Source organism: Salvelinus fontinalis, chromosome 21 (assembly GCF_029448725.1).
Source record: "Salvelinus fontinalis isolate EN_2023a chromosome 21, ASM2944872v1, whole genome shotgun sequence".
NCBI classification, from domain to species: Eukaryota; Metazoa; Chordata; class Actinopteri; order Salmoniformes; family Salmonidae; genus Salvelinus; species Salvelinus fontinalis.
The window spans coordinates 1,898,689-1,922,510 of NC_074685.1; the positions used below are offsets into that span (position 1 = coordinate 1,898,689).

General features: G+C 43.1%; 1 protein-coding gene across 1 annotated transcript in view; it reads right to left on the minus strand.

The window, feature by feature from the left end:
* Positions 1–23,822, minus strand: part of LOC129818045 (phospholipid-transporting ATPase IC-like) — a 48,527-nt gene that overhangs the window by 5,179 nt on the left and 19,526 nt on the right. Inside the window, exons 4-22 of the mRNA XM_055873574.1 lie at positions 20,629–20,742; positions 18,076–18,174; positions 17,462–17,523; positions 16,825–16,897; positions 16,556–16,626; positions 15,898–15,980; positions 14,481–14,639; positions 14,276–14,364; positions 12,456–12,646; positions 11,577–11,785; positions 11,261–11,304; positions 10,803–10,959; positions 10,272–10,460; positions 9,818–9,930; positions 9,369–9,533; positions 4,593–4,704; positions 2,201–2,276; positions 550–682; positions 64–352 (exon numbers count right to left, since the gene is read on the minus strand). Of these exons, the coding sequence (XP_055729549.1) occupies positions 64–352; positions 550–682; positions 2,201–2,276; positions 4,593–4,704; positions 9,369–9,533; positions 9,818–9,930; positions 10,272–10,460; positions 10,803–10,959; positions 11,261–11,304; positions 11,577–11,785; positions 12,456–12,646; positions 14,276–14,364; positions 14,481–14,639; positions 15,898–15,980; positions 16,556–16,626; positions 16,825–16,897; positions 17,462–17,523; positions 18,076–18,174; positions 20,629–20,742 (2,428 nt within the window). The remainder of the gene's footprint in view (positions 1–63; positions 353–549; positions 683–2,200; positions 2,277–4,592; positions 4,705–9,368; positions 9,534–9,817; positions 9,931–10,271; positions 10,461–10,802; positions 10,960–11,260; positions 11,305–11,576; positions 11,786–12,455; positions 12,647–14,275; positions 14,365–14,480; positions 14,640–15,897; positions 15,981–16,555; positions 16,627–16,824; positions 16,898–17,461; positions 17,524–18,075; positions 18,175–20,628; positions 20,743–23,822) is intronic.

Consider the following 23,822-nt stretch of genomic DNA (forward strand, 5'->3'; position numbering starts at 1 on the left):
ATAACAAACTGCTAACAAATAATGAATAATTTAACAGTAAATCAAATAAATATCGTCCCGTACTCTTGATCATGTTGACGTCATTGGCTCCGTCGCCGATCGACAGCGTGACGGCCTTCTTATACTTCTTCACCAGGCTGACCACGTTGGCCTTTTGTTTGGGCGTGACACGGCAACAGATGACCGCTTCGCACTCGCACGCCATGTTCACAAAGTCCACCTGACGACTCTCCTTCTCCCAGTCGTCGATTGGCTGGGTGGAGTCCTGGGGCGTGGCGGAGACGGGTCTCTTTCCGAGACGCTTCAAGCGAAGGCGACGACGTTTCTTCTTTTTCTCGTATAAAATCTCGTTCTGTGGAGAGACGGACGGACAGACATGTCTATTTAGTCTTTAGAAGAAAAATATACTTTTGTTCACAAAAGTAAAACCCTCACAAAACAATGAAATTAAAAAAATGTCTTAGTAAATATCAGGCTGAGTCAAGTGTACGCCTTTAATGATCATTTCATGTTGAACAGCAACAGTAACTAGTAGTAGTTTCCACTCACCAGCCAGCCTCCGGTGATGATGAGTGCGTTCTTGCCAGGCTCGGGGAAGAACGGATCTGGTACCTTTTTCCTGGTTCGACCGGACGCAGGCGGCTGGTCCCTCCGGTTTGCCTGTCTGATTCGCAGCTTCTCACTATCACACACACACACACACACACACACACACACACACACACATGACCGTCAAACATCAGAACTACATCTTACATTTACATTTACATTTAAGTCATTTAGCAGACGCTCTTATCCAGAGCGACTTACAAATTGGTGCATTCACCTTATGATATCCAGTGGAACAGCCACTTTACAATAGTGCATCTAAATCTTTTAAGGGGGGGGGGGGGGGGGGGGGGGTCAGAAGGATTAATTTATCCTATCCTAGGTATTACACTCTACTACAATCTCTGTAACAGTGTATTATCATAACTTCACTCTGCAAATACAGCAGTGGCCTTTCCAGCAGTGGCCTTTCCAGCAGTGGCCTTTCCAGCAGTAGCCTTTCCAGCAGTAGCCTTTCCAGCAGTAGCCTTTCCAGCAGTAGCCTTTCCAGCAGTAGCCTAGCCTTTCCAGCAGTGGCCTTTCCAGCAGTGGCCTTTCCAGCAGTGGCCTTTCCAGCAGTGGCCTTTCCAGCAGTGGCCTTTCCAGCAGTAGCCTTTCCAGCAGTAGCCTTTCCAGCAGTAGCCTTTCCAGCAGTAGCCTTTCCAGCAGTAGCCTTTCCAGCAGTAGCCTTTCCAGCAGTAGCCTAGCCTTTCCAGCAGTAGCCTAGCCTTTCCAGCAGTAGCCTAGCCTTTCCAGCAGTAGCCTAGCCTTTACAGCAGTAGTCTAGCCTTTACAGCAGTAGCCTAGCCTTTACAGCAGTAGTCTAGCCTTTACAGCAGTAGCCTAGCCTTTCCAGCAGTAGCCTTCCCAGCAGTAGCCTTTCCAGCAGTAGCCTTTCCAGCAGTAGCCTTTCCAGCAGTAGCCTTTCCAGCAGTAGCCTTTCCAGCAGTAGCCTTTCCAGCAGTAGCCTAGCCTTTCCAGCAGTAGCCTAGCCTTTACAGCAGTAGTCTAGCCTTTACAGCAGTAGCCTAGCCTTTACAGCAGTAGTCTAGCCTTTACAGCAGTAGCCTAGCCTTTCCAGCAGTAGCCTTCCCAGCAGTAGCCTTCCCAGCAGTAGCCTTTCCAGCAGTAGCCTTTCCAGCAGTAGCCTAGCCTTTCCAGCAGTAGCCTAGCCTTTCCAGCAGTAGCCTAGCCTTTCCAGCAGTAGCCTAGCCTTTCCAGCAGTAGCCTAGCCTTTCCAGCAGCAGCCTAGCCTTTCCAGCAGCAGCCTAGCCTTTCCAGCAGCAGCCTAGCCTTTCCAGCAGCAGCCTAGCCTTTCCAGCAGCAGCCTAGCCTTTCCAGCAGCAGCCTAGCCTTTCCAGCAGCAGCCTAGCCTTTCCAGCAGCAGCCTAGCCTTTCCAGCAGCAGCCTAGCCTTTCCAGCAGCAGCCTAGCCTTTCCAGCAGCAGCCTAGCCTTTCCAGCAGCAGCCTAGCCTTTCCAGCAGCAGCCTAGCCTTTCCAGCAGCAGCCTAGCCTTTCCAGCAGCACAGCTACACACGAAATGACTCACATCAAGCACTGGTGTAGACCTACACCATAGACCTACACTTTTTCTCTAATATCTTAAACCTACTTGATATCATCTCCATAGTGGATCTGCATGTCATCGGTAAGCAGCTCACAGGAATAGCCAATGTTCTCAGCCGTTTCTGCAAGAGAAGGAAATGTTGAAGAAAATGTTAATGTCATCAATACACATTTAATCCATCAAGAGGCAAACTCGGTGAAGTAGCACCTCGAGATGTTCTCAGTTGTAAATCAACAGTAACACATTGTTGGGAGGTAAACATGGTTTTTAAATCAACATTAACACATTGTTGGGAGGTAAACATGGTTTTAAAATCAACAGTAACACATTGTTGGGAGGTAAACATGGTTTTAAATCAACAGTAACACATTGTTGGGAGGTAAACATGGTTTTAAATCAACAGTAACACATTGTTGGGAGGTAAACATGGTTTTAAAATCAACAGTAACACATTGTTGGGAGGTAAACATGGTTTTAAAATCAACAGTAACACATTGTTGGGAGGTAAACATGGTTTTAAAATCAACATCAACATCCCATTGTTGGGAGGTAAACATGGTTTTAAAATCAACATCAACATCCCATTGTTGGGAGGTAAACATGGTTTTAAAATCAACATCAACATCCCATTGTTGGGAGGTAAACATGGTTTTAAAATCAACATCAACATCCCATTGTTGGGAGGTAAACATGGTTTTTAAATCAACAGTAACACATTGTTGGGAGGTAAACATGGTTTTAAAATCAACATCAACATCCCATTGTTGGGAGGTAAACATGGTTTTAAAATCAACATCAACATCCCATTGTTGGGAGGTAAACATGGTTTTAAAATCAACATCAACATCCCATTGTTGGGAGGTAAACATGGTTTTAAAATCAACAGTAACACATTGTTGGGAGGTAAACATGGTTTTAAATCAACAGTAACACATTGTTGGGAGGTAAACATGTTTTTAAATCAACAGTAACACATTGTTGGGAGGTAAACATGGTTTAAAATCAACAGTAACACATTGTTGGGAGGTAAACATGGTTTAAAATCAACAGTAACACATTGTTGGGAGGTAAACATGGTTTTAAATCAACAGTAACACATTGTTGGGAGGTAAACATGGTTTTAAATCAACAGTAACACATTGTTGGGAGGTAAACATGGTTTTAAATCAACAGTAACACATTGTTGGGAGGTAAACATGGTTTTTAAATCAACAGTAACACATTGTTGGGAGGTAAACATGGTTTTAAATCAACAGTAACACATTGTTGGGAGGTAAACATGGTTTTAAATCAACAGTAACACATTGTTGGGAGGTAAACATGGTTTTTAAATCAACAGTAACACATTGTTGGGAGGTAAACATGGTTTTAAAATCAACATCAACATCCCATTGTTGGAAGGTAAACATGGTTTTAAAATCAACATCAACATCCCATTGTTGGGAGGTAAACATGGTTTTAAATCAACAGTAACACATTGTTGGGAGGTAAACATGGTTTTAAAATCAACATCAACACATTGTTGGGAGGTAAACATGGTTTTTAAATCAACAGTAACACATTGTTGGGAGGTAAACATGGTTTTTAAATCAACAGTAACACATTGTTGGGAGGTAAACATGTTTTTAAATCAACAGTAACACATTGTTGGGAGGTAAACATGGTTTTAAATCAACAGTAACACATTGTTGGGAGGTAAACATGGTTTTAAATCAACAGTAACACATTGTTGGGAGGTAAACATGGTTTTAAATCAACAGTAACACATTGTTGGGAGGTAAACATGGTTTTTAAATCAACAGTAACACATTGTTGGGAGGTAAACATGGTTTTAAATCAACAGTAACACATTGTTGGGAGGTAAACATGGTTTTAAATCAACAGTAACACATTGTTGGGAGGTAAACATGGTTTTAAATCAACAGTAACACATTGTTGGGAGGTAAACATGGTTTTAAATCAACAGTAACACATTGTTGGGAGGTAAACATGGTTTTTAAATCAACAGTAACACATTGTTGGGAGGTAAACATGTTTTTAAATCAACAGTAACACATTGTTGGGAGGTAAACATGGTTTTTAAATCAACAGTAACACATTGTTGGGAGGTAAACATGGTTTTTAAATCAACAGTAACACATTGTTGGGAGGTAAACATGGTTTTAAATCAACAGTAACACATTGTTGGGAGGTAAACATGGTTTTAAATCAACAGTAACACATTGTTGGGAGGTAAACATGGACCCCAAGTAGCACCATATTCCCTATACTGTACAGAAGTGCACTACTACGGCCCTGGTTAAAAGCTGTGTGTTAAATAGGGAACAGGGATGGAATCCTACTGTAACCCAGTCCCTGGATAGATAGAGAGATGAACATTCCAGACGAAGGCTGTCCGCCATGTGAACACATCTGTCTTGACTTTCTTCTCTCATACCTTTCTTATCTCCAGTGAGAACCCAGATCTTGATGTGAGCCTTTGCCAGCTTGGCGATGGTCTCAGGAACCCCGTCCTGTAGCTTGTCCTCGATGGCAGTCGCTCCGATCATCTGCCGAAAGGACATAAAGCAAACCGGGTGACTTTTCCAGAGCAGAAAGTGGTGGCTTTAATAAAAGCAAGAGTCAGATTTATTTGGTAACACAAGATAAAAGGGTATTAAACCCGGTGTCCTGATTATATTTACAATCTGGCCCTCATACCATCATGGCCACCTAATCATCCCCAGCTTCCAACTGGCTCATTCATCCCCACTCTCTCCTGTAAAGCCAATTCTTGTGGGAAGCTGCTATTGACCACCAAGTGCTAACAGTATCTGGATAATATGTGTGAAATGCTTGATAATGTATGTGATATCAACAGAGGAGTATATTTTCTGGGAGATTTAAATATTGCTTGGCTTTCGTCAGGCTGCCCACTCAAGAGAAAGCTTCAAACTGTGACTAGTGCCAACAACCTGGTTCAGGTTGTCAGTCAACCTACTGTACCAGGGTAGTTACAAACAGCACAGGAATGAAATCATCAACATGTTTATATCACATCTTTAGTAATGCTGCAGAAATTTGCTTTAAAGCAGTATCCAAATCCATAGGATGTAGTGATCACAATATAGTAGCCATATCTAGGAAAACCAAAGTTCCAAAGGCTGGGTCTAATATAGTGTATAAGAGGTCATACAATAAGTTTTGTAGTGATTCCTATGTTGTTGATGTGAAGAATATAGGTTGGTCTGTGGTGTGTTATGAGGAGCAACCAGACACATTTATGAAATTGCTTATTCCATTAAGACTGCACCCATGACGAAAATTACTGTGAAAATTGTTCAAACCTCTTGGTTTGATGAGGAATTGAAGAATTCATCACAAAACCCACTAACATTGCCAACTACTTTAATTGACTTTTTCCATTGGCAAGATAAACAAACTTAGGAATGACATGCCGGCAACAAACACTGACACTACACATCCAGATATATCGGATCAAATTATAAAAAGACAAGAATTGTACTTTGAATTCCATAAAGCCAGTGTAGAAAAGGTGAAAAGCCATCGGGGTCTGACAACTTGGAAGGAAAATTACTGAGGATAATAGCAGACAATATTGCCACTCCTATTAGCCATATCTTCAATCTAAGCCTTCTAGAAAGCGTGTGCCCTCAGGCCTGGAGGGAAGCTAAAGTCATTCCGCTACCCAAGAACAGCAAAGCCCCCTTTACTGGCTCAAATAGCTGACCAATCAGCCTGTTACCAACCCTTAGTCAACAAATTCAGCACGCTTATAGGGAAGGACGTTCAACAAGCACAGCACTTACACAAATGCCTGATGATTGGCTGAGAGAAATTGATGATAAAATTATTGTGGGGGCTGTCTTGTTCAACTTCAGTGCGGCTTCTGACATTATCAAATCAGTCTGCTGCTGGAAAAACATGTGTTATGGCTTTTATATTGTGGATAAAGAGTTACTTGTCTAACAGAACACAGAAGGTTCTTCAACGAAGCCCTGCGTTATCTCAGCTCACTGGTCACCATAGCAGCATCCACTCGTAGCACGCGCTCCAGCAGGTATGTTGCTGTACGTGTCTAATTGCTATGCTTTATCTTGGCCAGGCCGCAGTTGCAAATGAGAACTTGTTCTCAACTAGCCAACCTGGTTAAATAAAAAGGTGATTTAAAAAAAAGTTTAAAAAAATAGAAGCCTCAAACATAATCCGGGTAGAAATCAGGAATTCCCCAGGGTAGCTGTTTAAGACCCTTGCTTTTTACTAACGACATGCCACTGACTTTGAGCAAAGCCAGAGTGTCTATGTATGCGGATGACTCAACACTATACACATCAGCTACTACAACGTCTGAAATGACTGCAACTCTTAACAAAGAGCTACAGGTAGTTTCAGAATGGATGGGAAGGAATAAGTTAGTCCTAAATATTTCCAAAACTAAAAGCATTGTATTTTGTACAAATCACTCAGTAAGCCCTAAACCTCAACTACGTCTCGTAATGAATAATGTGGACATTGAGCAAGTTGAGGTGACTAAACTACTTGGAGTAACCCTAGACTGTAAACTGTCATGATCAAAACATATTTATTCAGTAGTAGCTGAGATGGGGAGAAGACTGTCTATTATACAGCGATGCTCTGCCTTCTTAACAACACTATCAACAAGGCAGGTCCTACAGGCCATAGTTTTGTCACACCTTGACTACTGTTCAGTCATGTGATCAGGTGCAACAAAAAAGGATTTAGGAAAATTGCAATTGGCTCAGAACAGGGCAGCACGGCTGTCCATTGAGAGCAAACATTAACATCCATGTCAATCTCTCCTGGCTCAAAGTGGAAGAGAGATTGACTTCATCACTACTTGTTTTTGTAAGAGGTGTTGACAAGCGGAATGTACCGAGCTGTCTGTTTAAAATACTAGCACACAGCTCGGACACCCACGCATACCCCACAAGTGGCCGTGATTAGGAGTCCCATAGGGCAGCACACAATTGGCCCAGCGTCGTCCGGGTTTGGCCCGGGGTATGCAGTCAATGTAAATAACGATTTGTTCTTAACTGACTTTACTAGTTAAATAAAGGTTTAAAAAATAATAATAATTAAAAACAAGACATGCCACAAGAGGTCTCTTCTTCACAGTCCCCAAGTCCAGAACAGACTATGGGAGGCGCACAGTACTACATAGAGCCATGACAACATGGAACTCTATTCCACATCAGGTAACTGATGCAAGCAGTAGAATTAGATTTTTTTTTTAAACAGGTAAAAATACACCTTATGGAACAACGGGGACTGTGCAGAGACACACACACACACACACACAAAAGGTACAGACACATACATATGCACACATTGTGATAGTTATATTTCACATTTTGTGTTGTGGATATGTGGCGGTGTAGGGATGTTATATGATGTACTGTTATCTTAGGTTTACTCAGTACAAACATAGTTCACTGTTTTATCTTTTGTTTTATATGTAATGTGGATGATTTGGTGTGTTTGGACCCCAGGAAGAGTAGCTGCTGCCTTGACAGGAACTAATGGGGATCCATAATAAAGCCCAGGAAGAGTAGCTGCTGCCTTGGGAAGAACTAATGAGGATCCATAATAAACCCCAGGAAGAGTAGCTGCTGCCTTGGCAGGAACTAATGAGGATCCATAATAAACCCCAGGAAGAGTAGCTGCTGCCTTGGCAGGAACTAATGAGGATCCATAATAAACCCCAGGAAGAGTAGCTGCTGCCTTGGCAGGAACTAATGAGGATCCATAATAAACCCCAGGAAGAGTAGCTGCTGCCTTGGCAGGAACTAATGAGGATCCATAATAAACCCCAGGAAGAGTAGCTGCTGCCTTGGCAGGAACTAATGAGGATCCATAATAAACCCCAGGAAGAGTAGCTGCTGCCTTGGCAGGAACTAATGAGGATCCATAATAAACCCCAGGAAGAGTAGCTGCTGCCTTGGTAGGAACTAAATGGGGATCCATAATAAACCCCAGGAAGAGTAGCTGCTGCCTTGGTAGGAACTAAATGGGGATCCATAATAAACCCCAGGAAGAGTAGCTGCTGCCTTGGCAGCAACTAATGGGGATCCATAATAAACCCCAGGAAGAGTAGCTGCTGCCTTGGCAGGAAATAATGGGGATCTATAATAAACCCCAGGAAGAGTAGCTGCTGCCTTGGCAGGAACTAATGAGGATCCATAATAAACCCCAGGAAGAGTAGCTGCTGCCTTGGCAGGAACTAATGAGGATCCATAATAAACCCCAGGAAGAGTAGCTGCTGCCTTGGCAGGAACTAATGAGGATCCATAATAAACCCCAGGAAGAGTAGCTGCTGCCTTGGTAGGAACTAAATGGGGATCCATAATAAACCCCAGGAAGAGTAGCTGCTGCCTTGGTAGGAACTAAATGGGGATCCATAATAAACCCCAGGAAGAGTAGCTGCTGCCTTGGCAGCAACTAATGGGGATCCATAATAAACCCCAGGAAGAGTAGCTGCTGCCTTGGCAGGAACTAATGGGGATCTATAATAAACCCCAGGAAGAGTAGCTGCTGCCTTGGTAGGAACTAATGGAGATCTATAATAAACCCCAGGAAGAGTAGCTGCTGCCTTGGCAGGAACTAATGGGGATCCATAATAAAGCCCAGGAAGAGTAGCTGCTGCCTTGGCAGCAACTAATGGAGATCCATAATAAACCCCAGGAAGAGTAGCTGCTGCCTTGGCAGGAACTAATGGGGATCCATAATAAAGCCCAGGAAGAGTAGCTGCTGCCTTGGCAGCAACTAATGGAGATCCATAATAAACCCCAGGAAGAGTAGCAGCTGCCTTGGCAGCAACTAATGGGGATCCGTAATAAGCCCCAGGAAGAGTAGCTGCTGCCTTGGTAGGAACTAAATGGGGATCCGTAATAAACCCCAGGAAGAGTAGCTGCTGCCTTGACAGGAACTAATGAGGATCCATAATAAACTCCAGGACGAGTAGCTGCTGCCTTGGTAGGAAATAATGGGGATCCGTAATAAACACAAATACAAACTATTCCCCAGGTCGTTGCTGTAAATGAGAATGTGTTCAGGCAACTTACCTGGTAAAAGAACAGTTTACGTAAAGACTGATGGCATCTTATTACTATATCTTAATGATCCGGACCAAAATGCCAGCCCTCTACATTATAGAAGTGACTTGATTGATTGAAGTATTTGGAATATGTCCTACCATGAAGTTGTTCTCAATTTGTTCATACACTCGATCTAGAGCAGCCTCCCTGTTGCCCATAGCAACACTGGCCTCCTTGTGCTTCTTAGCCCAGGCGTCAAACTCCTGCTTACTGATATCCTTATAACACAAACACAGGGTCCGGAGAGTCTGGTTGGCAAAGATCTACAACGGAAGAGGAAATACTTCAATGATGCACCAATGAAAAACATGCATCATCTATTTTTCAGAAACTATTTGAGTTCAAGTTTAATTTGTTACGTGACCACAATGTCCAGAGTTCAGAGTTCAACCACACGTCAAACTTAAGGCCACTACTAGTCCACATAGACTCTGTTGTATGATTTTGAGCCTCAAACTATGACGTCAGAATGTGGCCCCTGAACAAAAAGGAGTTTGGCACACCTGCCATATTAAAAAACACCTCAGAACAGATATGGTTGACTCACGTCCAGAGCAGTCTGGGTCACTTCCTTGTGTCTGGAGTTAGGAGAGAGGCGTTCGTAGATGACCGTGTCTGCTCCTTTACAGTACAAACGGATCCGGCCATCGGGGAACCTCACTGTGTGTGTGAGAGTGAGAGTGGGTGAGAGAGAGAGAGAGAGAGTGAGAGTGAGAGTGAGAGAGAAGACAGCATATTAGGGAGATGGTCACAGTGAAACGGCTAATTTTACAAAATTCCAGCTTTCCCAAAATTCCAGCTTTCCCAAAATTCCAGCTTTCCCAAAGTTCCCCAAAAATCCAGGCCAGCTGGAGGATTTCCAAAACATCATCAGGAATAAAACAGGGAGGGAATTCTCCAACTAGGAATTCCAACAAACCTGGGAACTCCAAAATATCCAGAGCTTTAAAACAACCCAAGAAAAGTCCCAGGGGGTCGCATACTTAAAAACGATTACTCACGGATGATGGACATGCGTTTGCGGTCGCTGTTGAAGTCGAGCAGGGCCAACACCTCGTAGGTCATTTCCTGGTCCATCTCGCTGATGGTGATGGTGTCCTGGGTACGGGACAGGAACACAAAACCAAAGTTCCTGGCAGCCGTCACCAGAGCTCCCTCGTCAGGAGAGGCTGCCTGGTACACCAACTCATCTGAGGGTTTGAGGACAACAGACGCACATCAACTCTGGGGTCAGAGGTTATGTTTCACCTGTATTATAGACTATTCATCAGTGTCTGTCATATGCTAAACTAAGACTCCCGGTTTATGTATGTTCCTGTCAAATAAATATTGGTCCGGTTCCCCCAGACACAAATAAAGATCGATCCTAGACTAAGAAGGATTTTCAATAAATTCTCCATGGAGTATGTTTTCTTTTAGTTCAGAACCAAGCTTTATTAGGTGTCCAGGATACCAGGTAATTTTGTATAAATCGGTGATTTCTGAACTTTGACCTCTAGCATCACTTAGAATGCAGGTTGTCTAATGCTCACCTTCTTTCTGCTCCACCATGACAGTGTGACACAGAGACAGCAGCTTGAAGAACTCCAGCGCGTCTTGGTCCTTCTTGGACCGGATGCAGGCCACCAGGGAATGATCCAAGTATTCAAACTTGCTGTCTGCATGCTTGTTCCAGCTGAAATCCACTGGCTGTGAAGTACCGAGGGGAAGAAAATGACCATCAACACAATGCTACAGATAGACTTGGAAGGCCGGTTTCCTGGACCCAGATTAAGCCTAAGGTCCTTGACTATCAAAACGTTCAATTGGGAATCTCCATTGAACCCGCTTTTTAGTCTGGGACTATGCTTGATCTGAGTCCGGGAAACTGACCCTGATAGTTTTATTTTAATATAATCTTCTCGCAACAGATGTTAAAATGTTAAGTATTTTGAGTAGCAGAAATAGCCCCTTCACACTGTGACAATGTGACTAGAATGGTAAACCTGACCTTTCCACGATTCAGAGTCACTCCCTCGGCAGTGGTGGGGTCGCCTGGCAAAATGAAAAGTATTGGTTAGTTGTTATACCTAGTCGTGTGACACGTCACGATACAGGCGTCTTCACAACATCTTTACATCATTTTTGTCATGTCTAACAAATACAGTGGACCAGAATGTCCATGCAAGCCAGGATATAAGTGTAGGATGATTTCCTGCAGTACCCATAATGCTCTGTACAACCTATCAATTTGTATCTTCCTGAAGATGTTCTGCTCTTCTCCTTATCAATAAATGGTGTCAGAAGCGAAAGGACATTTGTCTAACCGAAGGTGCGTCCGGCGATGGTGCACTTCTTGAAGGCCATGATGTTCTGCGTGAGGGTACCGGTCTTGTCAGAGAAGACGTACTCGATCTGACCCAGTTGTTCGTTAAGGGTGGTGGTACGGGCCTTGGCTGGCGTGTCTTTCTCCTGGTAGTACATCTGAAGGTCCCAGTTGATGAACTTCGACTGGCCCAAACGAATCACTTCCACACTGGACAGGGAGTAGAGGAAATAGCCTCATGACAGTCAGGTTAGGAGAAATGATCCAGGATGACTTTTTTTCCCCCCATCAAAAACACAATATCTGTGTGTTAAAATAGGATGACTGAAACTAGGACATTAATAACCTTTTGTCAATAGGGGGGCGCTATTTTCACTTTGTAAAAAATCGTTCCCAAATTAAACTGCCTCGTACTCAATTCTTGCTCGTACAATATGCATATTATTATTACTATTGGATAGAAAACACTCTCTAGTTTCTAAAACAGTTTGAATTATATCTGTGAGTAAAACAGAACTCATTTTGCAGCAAACTTCCTGTTAGGAAGTGAAAAATCTGAAATCGAGGCTCTGTTCCAGGGCCATCCTATTCATTTGCCTGAAATCTATGGTTCTACATGCACTGCATACGCCTTCCACTAGATGTCACGAGGCAGTGAGAGGTGGAATCAGGTTTGTCTCTGCTAACAGACGAAAACACAGCTGGTCAGAGGTGAGATTCTGGGTTGCTGATATCAGCCTCGGGTAAACTGATGTCTGTGTGTTAGGATAATTGAAACTTGGATATATGACCATTCTGATCCTGACACAACCATCTCTTCTGAGATGGTGGGTAATAGAGGGTACAAGTGCGAGCTAGCCTGGGTTTTGAGACGACTCACCTGACGTAGAGCGAGATGGGAACCATGGTGTTGAGCACGATGATGTACCCCCAGAAGCTGAGGAAACCTCTGTAAGAAGCAGTCTGGTCCTTGCCATCTTTCAGATACCAGGCCCTGCTGCCTACCTCCTCGTACCAGAAGGAGTTCCCGATGGCCAGGCCAGCACACAACAGGATCAGGATTACAAAGATCTGGCGGAGGGAAGAGGGAGGAAGGGATGAGCTTTTTGGATGAAGTCCTTCCACTGTATCTCTATTCTCACAAGCCATCATCAAGCATGTACAGAGCCTTCAGAGAGTATTCACACCCCCTTGAATGACTCCACATTTTTTGTTGTTGTGTTACAGCCCGAATAAAACATTTATTCAATTGAGATTGTGTCACTGGCCTACACACAATACCCAAACATAATGTTGTGGAATTAATGCTTTTGGAAATGTTAACAAATTAATTAAAAATTAAAATGTATTGAGTCAATAAGTATTGAAGCCCTTTGTTATGGCAAGCATACACTTCGCTTTTCAAGTCACATAATAAGTTGCATGGACTCACTATGTGTGAAATAACATGATTTTTAACATGATTTTTGAATGACTACCTCATCTCTGTAACACACACATATACAATTATCTGTAAGGTCCCTCAGTCCAGCAGTGAATTTCAAACACAGATTCAAACACAAAGACCAGGGAGGTTTTTCCAATGCCTTGCAAAGGGCACCTATTGGTAGATGGGTAAACATAAATAAAGGAGACATTGAATATCCCTTTGAGCATGGTGAAGTTATTAACTACACTTTGGATGGTGTATCAATTCACCCCGTCACTAAAAAGATACAGGAAACCTCTCAGGGTTGCCCCCATGAGGCCAATGGCGCTTTTAAAACAGTTATAGAGTTTAATGGCTGTGAAAGGAGAACACTGAGAATCGATCAACAAAATTATAGTTCCTCCACAATAGTAACCTAATTGACAGAGTGAAAAGGAGAAAGCCTGTACAGAATATTCCAAAACATGCATCCTATTTGCAACAAGGCACTAAAGTAAAACTGCAATACAAAGTGTTATGTTTGGGGCAAATCCAACAACATCACTGAGTACCACTCTTCTTATTTTCAAGCATGGTGGTGACTGCAACATGTTATGGGTATGCTTGTCATTAGCAAGGATTAGGGAGTTTTTTTCGGGTCGAAAGAAACAGAATAGAGCTAAGCACAGGCACCTGGTTCAGTCTGCTTCCCCACAGACACTGGGAGACAAATTCACCTTCCAGCAGGACAATAACCTAAAACACAGGGCCAAATATACACTGGAGTTGCTTACTAAGAAAACCGGGAATGTTCCTCAGTGGCCGAGTTACAGTTTGGACTTAAATCTACTTGAAAATCTATGGCAAGACTGAAAAAAATGGCTGTCTAGCAATGATCAATAACCAACTTGACAGAGCTTGAAGAATTAAAAAAAATTGGTTCATATTGCACAATCCAGGTGTGAAAAGCTGCTGGAGACTCACCAAGAAGACTCACAGCTGTAATCGCTGCCAAAGGTGATTCTAACATGTTTTGACTTAGGGGTGTAAATACTTAAGGAAAATTTGAAGTCTGTATTTAATTTTCAATACATTTGTAAAAACATTACTTTGTCATGATGGGCTATTGTGTGTAGATGGGTGAGCAATTAAATTAATTGATTTTGAATTCAGGCTGTAACAATAAAATGTAGAATAAGCCATGGAGAACGAATGCTTTCTGAAGGCTGTTAAGAGACTTCATTTCATACAGGCTGAAATATTGCGTGGGGATGATAGAGTGAACCACTCACACTATACACCATGTAGTTCATCAGCTCATCAATTTTAGTCCTCTTGAACCTGGTCTTGCCCCCATTCCTCATGATTTTAGTGTCAGCGCCTAAACCAGAACGGTGAACAAACAGAAGAGCGAAGGGTTTGGACGAGATTTAAGTCCAAGGCAATGACCGTGGCCGTTGGTGTGTGTTCATTGATTCCCGAAAAGCGCGTTCTTACCTGCGAAGATGACCAGTCCGTGACACTCGTCAGTGTTTCTGATCCTACATCCTCTCAGCATCATATTGTCCAGATCCAGAGGGAATTGGTCTTTCCTCCAACGCATAGTTCCCGTGAACTTATCCAGACGGTTGTTAGGCTCCTCACACACTATCATGGCTGTACGGAGAAACAAGACAACAGTGACAACACACTATCATGGCTGTACGGAGAAACAAGACAACAGTGACAACACACTATCATGGCTGTACGGAGAAACAAGACAACAGTGACAACACACTATCATGGCTGTACGGAGAAACAAGACAACAGTGACAACACACTATCATGGCTGTATGAGGGGGAATAAGGGAACACACTATCATGGCTGTATGAGGGGGAACAAGGGAACAGGGAACACACTATCCTGGCTGTATGAGGGGGAATAAGGGAACACACTATCCTGGCTGTATGAGGGAATAAGGGAACAGTGACCAACAAATCCTGGCTGTATGAGGGAACAGTGACCACACTATCCTGGCTGTATGAGGGGGGAACAAGGGAACAGTGACCACACTATCCTGGCTGTATGAGGGGGAACAAGGGAACAGTGACCACACTATCCTGGCTGTATGAGAGGGAACAAGGGAACAGTGACCACACTATCCTGGCTGTATGAGGGGGAATAAGGGAACAGTGACCACACTATCCTGGCTGTATGAGGGGGAACAAGGGAACAGTGACCACACTATCCTGGCTGTATGAGAGGGAACAAGGGAACAGTGACCACACTATCCTGGCTGTATGAGGGGGAATAAGGGAACAGTGACCACACTATCCTGGCTGTATGAGGGGGAATAAGGGAACAGTGACCACACTATCCTGGCTGTATGAGGGGGAATAAGGGAACAGTGACCACACTATCCTGGCTGTATGAGAGGGAACAAGGGAACAGTGACCACACTATCCTGGCTGTATAAGGGAACAGTGACCACACTATCCTGGCTGTATGAGGGAACAAGGGAACAGTGAACACACTATCCTGGCTGTATGAGGGAACAAGGGAACAGTGACCACACTATCAAGGATATATGGGGGAACAGTATCAGAATGAGTTTCAACTTGTTATGATGACGTGTTGCAAGTCCTTTCTACTCATTCTATTTCTATGCTCACACCATCATAGCTGGGGGGGGGTGAAGGAAACCGTGACCAGGCCGAGTCTAGCTAGCTGCACAGCTAGACAGGATATCTTTGACAAACAATACCTGCCCCATAGTTTACGACTGCAAATACATCTGGAAGACACTAAAAGAGAAAAGTGAATCCACTTTCTCTCCCACTCTCAGGATTCCACTCTCATCAGCACACGCTCTGTAAAATAATATTGCGATACTCTACATGTATTTTCCCTAGTTACAGTACAGCAGAATGTTACCGTCAAACTGTGCCAGCTGGCGCTCCTCCTGCAGTCTCTCGTCTGTCACTTTCAGGCCCATCTTGAACTTCAGGTTGGTTTCCCTGCAAAAGAATTAACGTATTTTCATTTTCCAGTGGACTTCTACAGTATGCTGGGAACATCTATCTTAGTCCCAGATCTGGTCTCTCCTAGTTGGCATGATAGCTCAAACAGACTGGCACTCAGGCTAGGGAGCATCTGTACATTAAAGAAAGTAAACCATGCTAACCTTTTTGATAACCTTTTTGTTAATCAAACAATACTATCAATCTAAATCAACAGGCTTAAAACAGACTGACTACAACAAGTCTCAGCAAACCCTTTTTAAATCCAACTTCAGCTCTTAAATTTTCATGTTTACACAAAGGCACGTTCTGCTAATGTAATTTCTTCTGTTATCAAGGAACAGTTATTGACAACCCCATTATGAAATGTCAGATTTACACAACAAGGTTTGAAGACCTGGACTGTGTCCCAAATGGAACCCTATGCCCTATATGGTGCACTACTTTTGACCAGGGCCAATAAGACTTGAAGTGCACTACTTTTGACTAGGGCACATAGAATATATAAGAAATAGGATGCCATTTGGGACAGGAAGGCCAATACATTTAGTTGTAAACAGAGAACATCTTACCCATCAAGCTCGGCGGTTTCCACATAACAAAGACTGTTGGGGTTTGAACTGGACAACAACAGAATGTCGGCCTAAAAAAATAGTAAAAAATAAAGAGCAAATGGTCAAATAAAATGTTTTGAACTGAATTATAAAATGGCTGGTTGGTTTCAATTAAATCGAATGAATAATACATTATGAAATGTAAATTCAGAAACTTCCGAATTGTTTTCGAAAGTATATATTTTTTTTTTAAGGAATCGAGTGGAAGAACAAATAAATGACATTACCGGGATGTGATCATTTTTCTTCAAACGAACCACATCACCGACATGGATATTCATCCACTTAGACTCTTGAAACCTGGGTTTGGAAAAAGTTTCAGTCATTCACCCCCCCCTATTCTTTGTCATATTCAAAACATGAAGTTTGTCTTGGTGATGCATAGCACAGACAATACAATAACCAATGTAAGATATGAAAAAAGGTACACTGTTGCACTATGGAGATCCAGACCCACAGATACACAGTACTGTTCTAGTTTCTATGTTCACAACATAGACTTACATAGACGACTCCTCTTTGCATCTGTCCCATTATGGTGTCAGAGCTTCTTCTTTTACTACGTCTACGAGTTGGTAAACAAACAGACAGGGTGCATACTGCCACCTGGAGGCTGTTGTTTGAACAGGTATAAAGCCAAGGACGGCAATTTACTGCCACCTGCAGTTATAGAATGTTGGCGCATAAGTATAATTCATTGGCTGATCCCTCCTGATGACCTGGATGGAATCATATAATCCTTCCTTAACGAGTAGGAAGTCCCACCCAGTTGACGACTTCAAAATGGTGAAAGCCCTCAATGGCACTGCAGGGTCAATTCCAAGTACATATCTAACCATGTCTATGGTTCATAGTCCTCATTACCTGCCATCCAGGAGGACATCGCACTTCCTGTTGTTGATCTCCTTGTCCATCCTGTGGCGGGCCTGTTAAGACAGGGAGGGAAAACACCAGCCAGGGTTCAGCATTAGATTAATGAAACACAGTGAGCTCTTCACAACAAAATGGAGTGTACTGCACATGACAATGGGGGGGGGGGGGGGGGGGGGGGGAGAAATAAAAAATATATTTTTTAAAGAGGCCTTTTTTTTTAGTTGCAGGTGGTCCGCAAATTATTATATAAAACTATATATTCTCCAAAAATAAATTGGGACAATAATGGAGGTTATAAACAATTGTAAATGACTTTATACAATGAAAAGTGTTGAACAAACATCCATCTGTAATAGAATGCCTTTAATCTGTTACATTCACTGAGAACATTGATTCTAAATTTGACCGCTAAAATATTTTGTGTTCAAGAATTCCGCGACTCTGCGAAAGCAGGTCCTCAAGAGCTTTTGAAGTTTTTTTTGGTGTTCCCCGGAAAGGAAAATGTTGGGAACTACTGATCTATAGAACACCCCATTTTGGCGCCAAGACTTTGGTAGAAGGGTGAAGAATTGATGTAGCCAGCGAGAAATGGATGAGTCACGCACCAGATCATCCACTAGGTCTTTGATGGCTGTGATTCCCAGCACCAGAACTAAAGGCACTAAGGTCGTGTACCAAGGCAACGTGGTGATCTCAGGAATAATCTGGTGAGAGAGGAATAACCACAAGAGTGTATTATTAATATCAGAGTCTGTTACTTTAACATTCAATCTAACGTCTAATCCAATCTGGTAATCCCAGGAATAATCTGATGAGAGGAAAGGAAAAATAATAATAATCATATTAAAAGGAAATAAAAACATTGTTAACAAATTAATCACAGAACCTATTACTTCATCATTCAATCAAACATGTTCAGAGGATTCAAGGCAGCAGTGATCACAGGAATTAATCTGATGGGGGAAGAAAGAAAAGTAGAACCATTTCTAGTCTATTGTTCAATCCTGACCTGTGGACCCGGTGCCAGGATGAAGTGACTAAGGGGCCAGTTGAAATCGGTGAGCGGGGGGGGGGGGGGGGGGGGGGGGGGGGGGGGGGGGCTCTTGCATTGGAATTATATTGAGTTCTGCTAATATAAAGCACGCTATATACCACAATAAACAAAAGTTCAAAATGCAGAGATCATTGAGCTCTGTAGCCTGTGTCTGCTGCTCTGCATCAGTGCAATGGACAGCGCCCTACAGCTAGGCCGTTTTGGTAATGAATATATAATAATATAATACACACACAGCCTTCGGACAGCATTCAGATCCCATGACTTTCTCCTCATTTTGTTACATTACAACCTCAATCTAAAATTGCTTAAATTATCCCCCCCCCATCATCAAATTAAACACAATACCCCACAATGACAAAGCAAAAAAAAAAATGTTTTTTTTTTTAAATGTATTAAAACAAAAATACCTTATTTACATATTCAGACCCTTTGCTAACTGTGTAGCCTAAATATTCTCCCCTTGCAATCATTTTCAGATAAAAATCTGTGAAAACTCAAATCCATGTTTCTGATAATAATTAACTTCAACCTTGATGCATATTTTTCAGATACTGAAATAAATAAAAAGTAACGTATTATTCCACTCCTCTTCCAGAGACAAAAATAACATTTGGTGTATCATCGTACTGCAATAAATACTTAATTCTGCAATAATTGTATTTAATATTAGGCTATTTGTGATATGTTATAGGCCAGTCAGTGTCCAGATTTCAGTCACACGAGTTGTAGCTTCCTTGATGCTCTGGGGAACTTCCTGAGTAAACGATCATTCCATTCTCCCCCAAAATCTTATTGTAAAATTCCCCTCAAATGGCAATTGGATTATTTGAGCTTTCCTCAGGTGTAGCATGTTTCTGTAGCATGCCGACTGGACACGTTTGTCAAAGTGGAGAATTAGTTCTCGCATGTAGCTGTGGACGCCCTAAAAGCCAGTCCATGTTTCAGTGCAGTAAGCACGGTCGGCATACCGGAGAGAGGCCCAGAGAATTGTTGCAGGATATCAAGTGGGTTCCATTTCTCCTCATTGGAGCCAGAGTGGGCGATTTCAACCTGCTATATAACTGGTCAATGACACACAAAAAAAAAATCAGCTTTCATCAAATCTGTTTTGCTTAGATGTTTCCCCATTTTTCACATGTAGAAGAAAGTCATGGCTCTCCGGGTCAAGGGTCAAGGGGCTTCCACCAGTTGGCTGCTGCGTACGAAGGGTCAAGGGGCTTCCACCAGTTGGCTGCTGCGTACGAAGGGTCAAGGGGCTTCCACCAGTTGGCTGCTGCGTACGAAGGGTCAAGGGGCTTCCACCAGTTGGCTGCTGCGTACGCTGAATCCTTCTGACATTTCACCAATAACAGCATCCAACGTGCTGAACAGCATTTCACACTCAGTCTCTTCTCCTCTGACCTGCTGGACTACAGTACTGTCGTACTGCTGAAGATTTGTACTTGAGTAACATTGTCCGTTTGCTTGGATCTAGTGTGTCAGTGCCACTGCGACTGTGCACAAATGACTTCACACTTGATGATGTCGCACCCTGTTTCTCTTCCTCGCTTTTTATGGGAACCCAAAGGAGTCATACCTAACCGCCTTAATGGCTTTTGCATTCCCTCCCGACACACACCGTGGTGCGCTCTGTACATTGTGCTAACACAGCGCAGATACACAGTATTTTTGTGACAACCTTTCACTCAATTTTAACTGTTTTTTTTTTTTTATTAAAAATGTTTTGTTAATATACAGACAAAAGTAAAACTATGGGGGTGAAAGTTTGAACTGAGGGGGCTAAACCCACTTTACCCCCCCTCATGGAGCCGGGCCTGGGTTTCTGCTGTCCAATAACGCTTCATCACTCACTGCTCAGGCCAGGGTCCTGTATGTTCATATAATGATGTGTCAGTATTTACATCACATTTTACATTTATGTAAATTCATTTAAACTGCTCGCAATAAAACAAGCCAATCGCACTCCTTCCTTCCATAGTTTAGTATAAGTTAGGATGTCTCACATAAGACTCTTATCTACAAGTGGAACCCCACGTTCTACCAGTGAAGAGTCTCGTAATCAGTAAGTTGAATGTAACACAGTTGTCTCCGGCAGACTTACCTGTAAGATGAGCAGGGCCAGAAAGTACAGGTTGGCAACTCGTTTGAACTGCTCGAACAGATTCAGTGGGATGAACGTTAAGGCGTTATATTTGTACGTCTTGATTCCATTCCCCTACAAACAATAGAAGGAGGACAAGTACACAAACGTGGTCAAAACAAGGCAACAGTAAACATGACAACCCCCCCACGAATGGTGCAGTGCCGCCATGCCCCCCCTCCAACCCGTCCCCCTATCGGACCAATTGAGATATCACATGGCTAACAAATTTCAGTTATCATGTATGAACACAGATTATCCATTATATTGACCAAACACTCGAGTGGCCGCTAACAATGAAAAAAAATATTATATATTAAAAAATGGAAGGCAGTTAGACTTGGTACCAGTTTCTTAAACTAATCCACTCCATGTCATGTGCCAAATGGCATGGCCTGGCAAAAAGTGGAACTCGACACACTCAGAGTTTCTGTATCTCTCTCTCCCCCTCTTCTTCCCAACACCTTCTCAGTCTCTCTGTCAAACTAAATGGAGCTTGCAGTGCTGCTGGTAGGCCGAGGGATCATTTACATACACAAACTGCAGCCACAGTATTGAGAGAAAGAGGCAAATGATCCGACAAAACAAATAAGTGTCCACTCCAGTCCCAATTGGCATCCCATTCCCTATTTAGTGCACTACTTTAGACCAGGGCCCATAGGGGTAGTGCACTACTTTAGACCAGGACCCATAGGGGTAGTGCACTACTTTAGACCAGGACCCATAGGGGTAGTGCACTACTTTAGACCAGGACCCATAGGGGTAGTGCACTACTTTAGACCAGGACCCATAGGGGTAGTGCACTACTTTAGACCAGGGCCCATAGGGGTAGTGCACTACTTTAGACCAGGGCCCATAGGGGTAGTGCACTACTTTAGACCAGGACCCATAGGGGTAGTGCACTACTTTAGACCAGGACCCATAGGGGTAGTGCACTACTTTTGACCAGGGCCCATAGGGGTAGTGTACTACTTTAGACCAGGACCCATAGGGGTAGTGCACTACTTTAGACCAGGACCCATAGGGGTAGTGCACTACTTTTGACCAGGGCCCATAGGGGTAGTGCACTACTTTTGACCAGGACCCATAGGGGTAGTGCACTACTTTTGACCAGGACCCATAGGGGTAGTGCACTACTTTAGACCAGGACCCATAGGGGTAGTGCACTACTTTTGACCAGGACCCATAGGGGTAGTGCACTACTTTAGACCAGGACCCATAGGGATAGTGCACTACTTTAGACCAGGACCCATAGGGGTAGTGCACTACTTTAGACCAGGGCCCATAGGGGTAGTGTACTACTTTAGACCAGGACCCATAGGGGTAGTGCACTACTTTAGACCAGGACCCATAGGGATAGTGCACTACTTTAGACCAGGGCCCATAGGGGTAGTGCACTACTTTAGACCAGGACCCATAGGGGTAGTGCACTACTTTTGACCAGGACCCATAGGGGTAGTGCACTACTTTAGACCAGGACCCATAGGGGTAGTGCACTACTTTTGACCAGGACCCATAGGGGTAGTGCACTACTTTAGACCAGGACCCATAGGGGTAGTGCACTACTTTAGACCAGGACCCATAGGGATAGTGCACTACTTTAGACCAGGACCCATAGGGGTAGTGCACTACTTTAGACCAGGGCCCATAGGGGTAGTGTACTACTTTAGACCAGGACCCATAGGGGTAGTGCACTACTTTAGACCAGGGCCCATAGGGATAGTGCACTACTTTAGACCAGGGCCCATAGGGGTAGTGCACTACTTTAGACCAGGGCCCATAGGGGTAGTGCACTACTTTAGACCAGGACCCATAAGTAGTTTAGTGTATATAGGGGAATAGGGTGGCATTTTGGATACAACCCTGTGTCTACAACACCTAAGTAACAGGTTGAGGATGTAAGACTTCTCATATGGACCATTTCATTGGAGTTAAACATGATGCTAAAGTGAAGTCATTGTCAGTTGACCTTAAGAGTATAGTCTTTAACCAAGGGTACGTAAATAAAACATTAGCAAGGCTAAGTACCATTAAAAAGGATAGGAGTGGTCTTAGGAGTGGAGCTTAAAGAGACTATTTAAAAAAAAAAAAATTAATCAATTTACCCAGAGTCAGATGAACTCGTGGAAACCATTTATCATGTCTCTGTGTACGTCAGGATGACTTTCTGACGATCGACACTTGGGAGTATGCACGAGAGTGTGGGAACACGAGACTAATAGAGATTATTTTATTTCTTAAATACAAATTTTACATATCAGGATATTGTTTTAACGATATAAATCACAATATTATTTTTGACAATGTCAAATGCTCTTCCTTCATAGCTTGTTCTCAATCTTTTTAAATAGTGAGCCAACATGTTTTCAGCACTTTCTCATGGCTCTCATTCCCCTCTGCTGCAGACATATGGTGAGCATATGGAACATTGAATCGTAATATCGAATTTCAATACACATCGTATCGGCACCTACGTACTGTGATAATATCGTAACGTCCCTGGTGACTAACAAGTAAATAAACCCAAAAGAGGAAGTTGGATCACCACAGAACAGGTAATAAACAGGTAATCAAATGGCTTCCCAGACTATTTGCATTGTGTCCCGCCACCCCCTCAAACCCCCTCCCCGCCAACCCCTCTTCTACGCTGCTGCTACTACTCTCTGTTTATCGTCTATGCATAGTCACTTTAACTACACATTCATATTACCTCCATAAGCCCGACTAACCGGGGCCCCCGCACATTGACTCTGTACCGGTACCACCTGTATATAGCCTCGCTACTGTTATTTATTTACTTATCTATTGTTTACCTAATACCCATTTTTTTTCTTAAAAGGGGCTTCTAAGTAAGCATTTCACTCTAAGTTCTACACCTGTTGTATTTGGCGCACGTGACAAATAAACTTTTGATTTGATAAAAAGGACCAACCACAGACTAACCCGGAGTCCTGTCCTGGTACAGTCTGCCCAGTCACTGATAAATAACTGGTAATTTTCAACCCAAAGTCTGTGTATTATAAGAACCTTCACTTTGAATATGGTCCAGGCAGTACAGGAAATGGCCAGCCTATGAAACACACGTATCAGCAGAAGAGAAGAGGAAGTAGAATTACCTCACCGTCCGTGATGCACTGTACCCGATACGGCGTCAA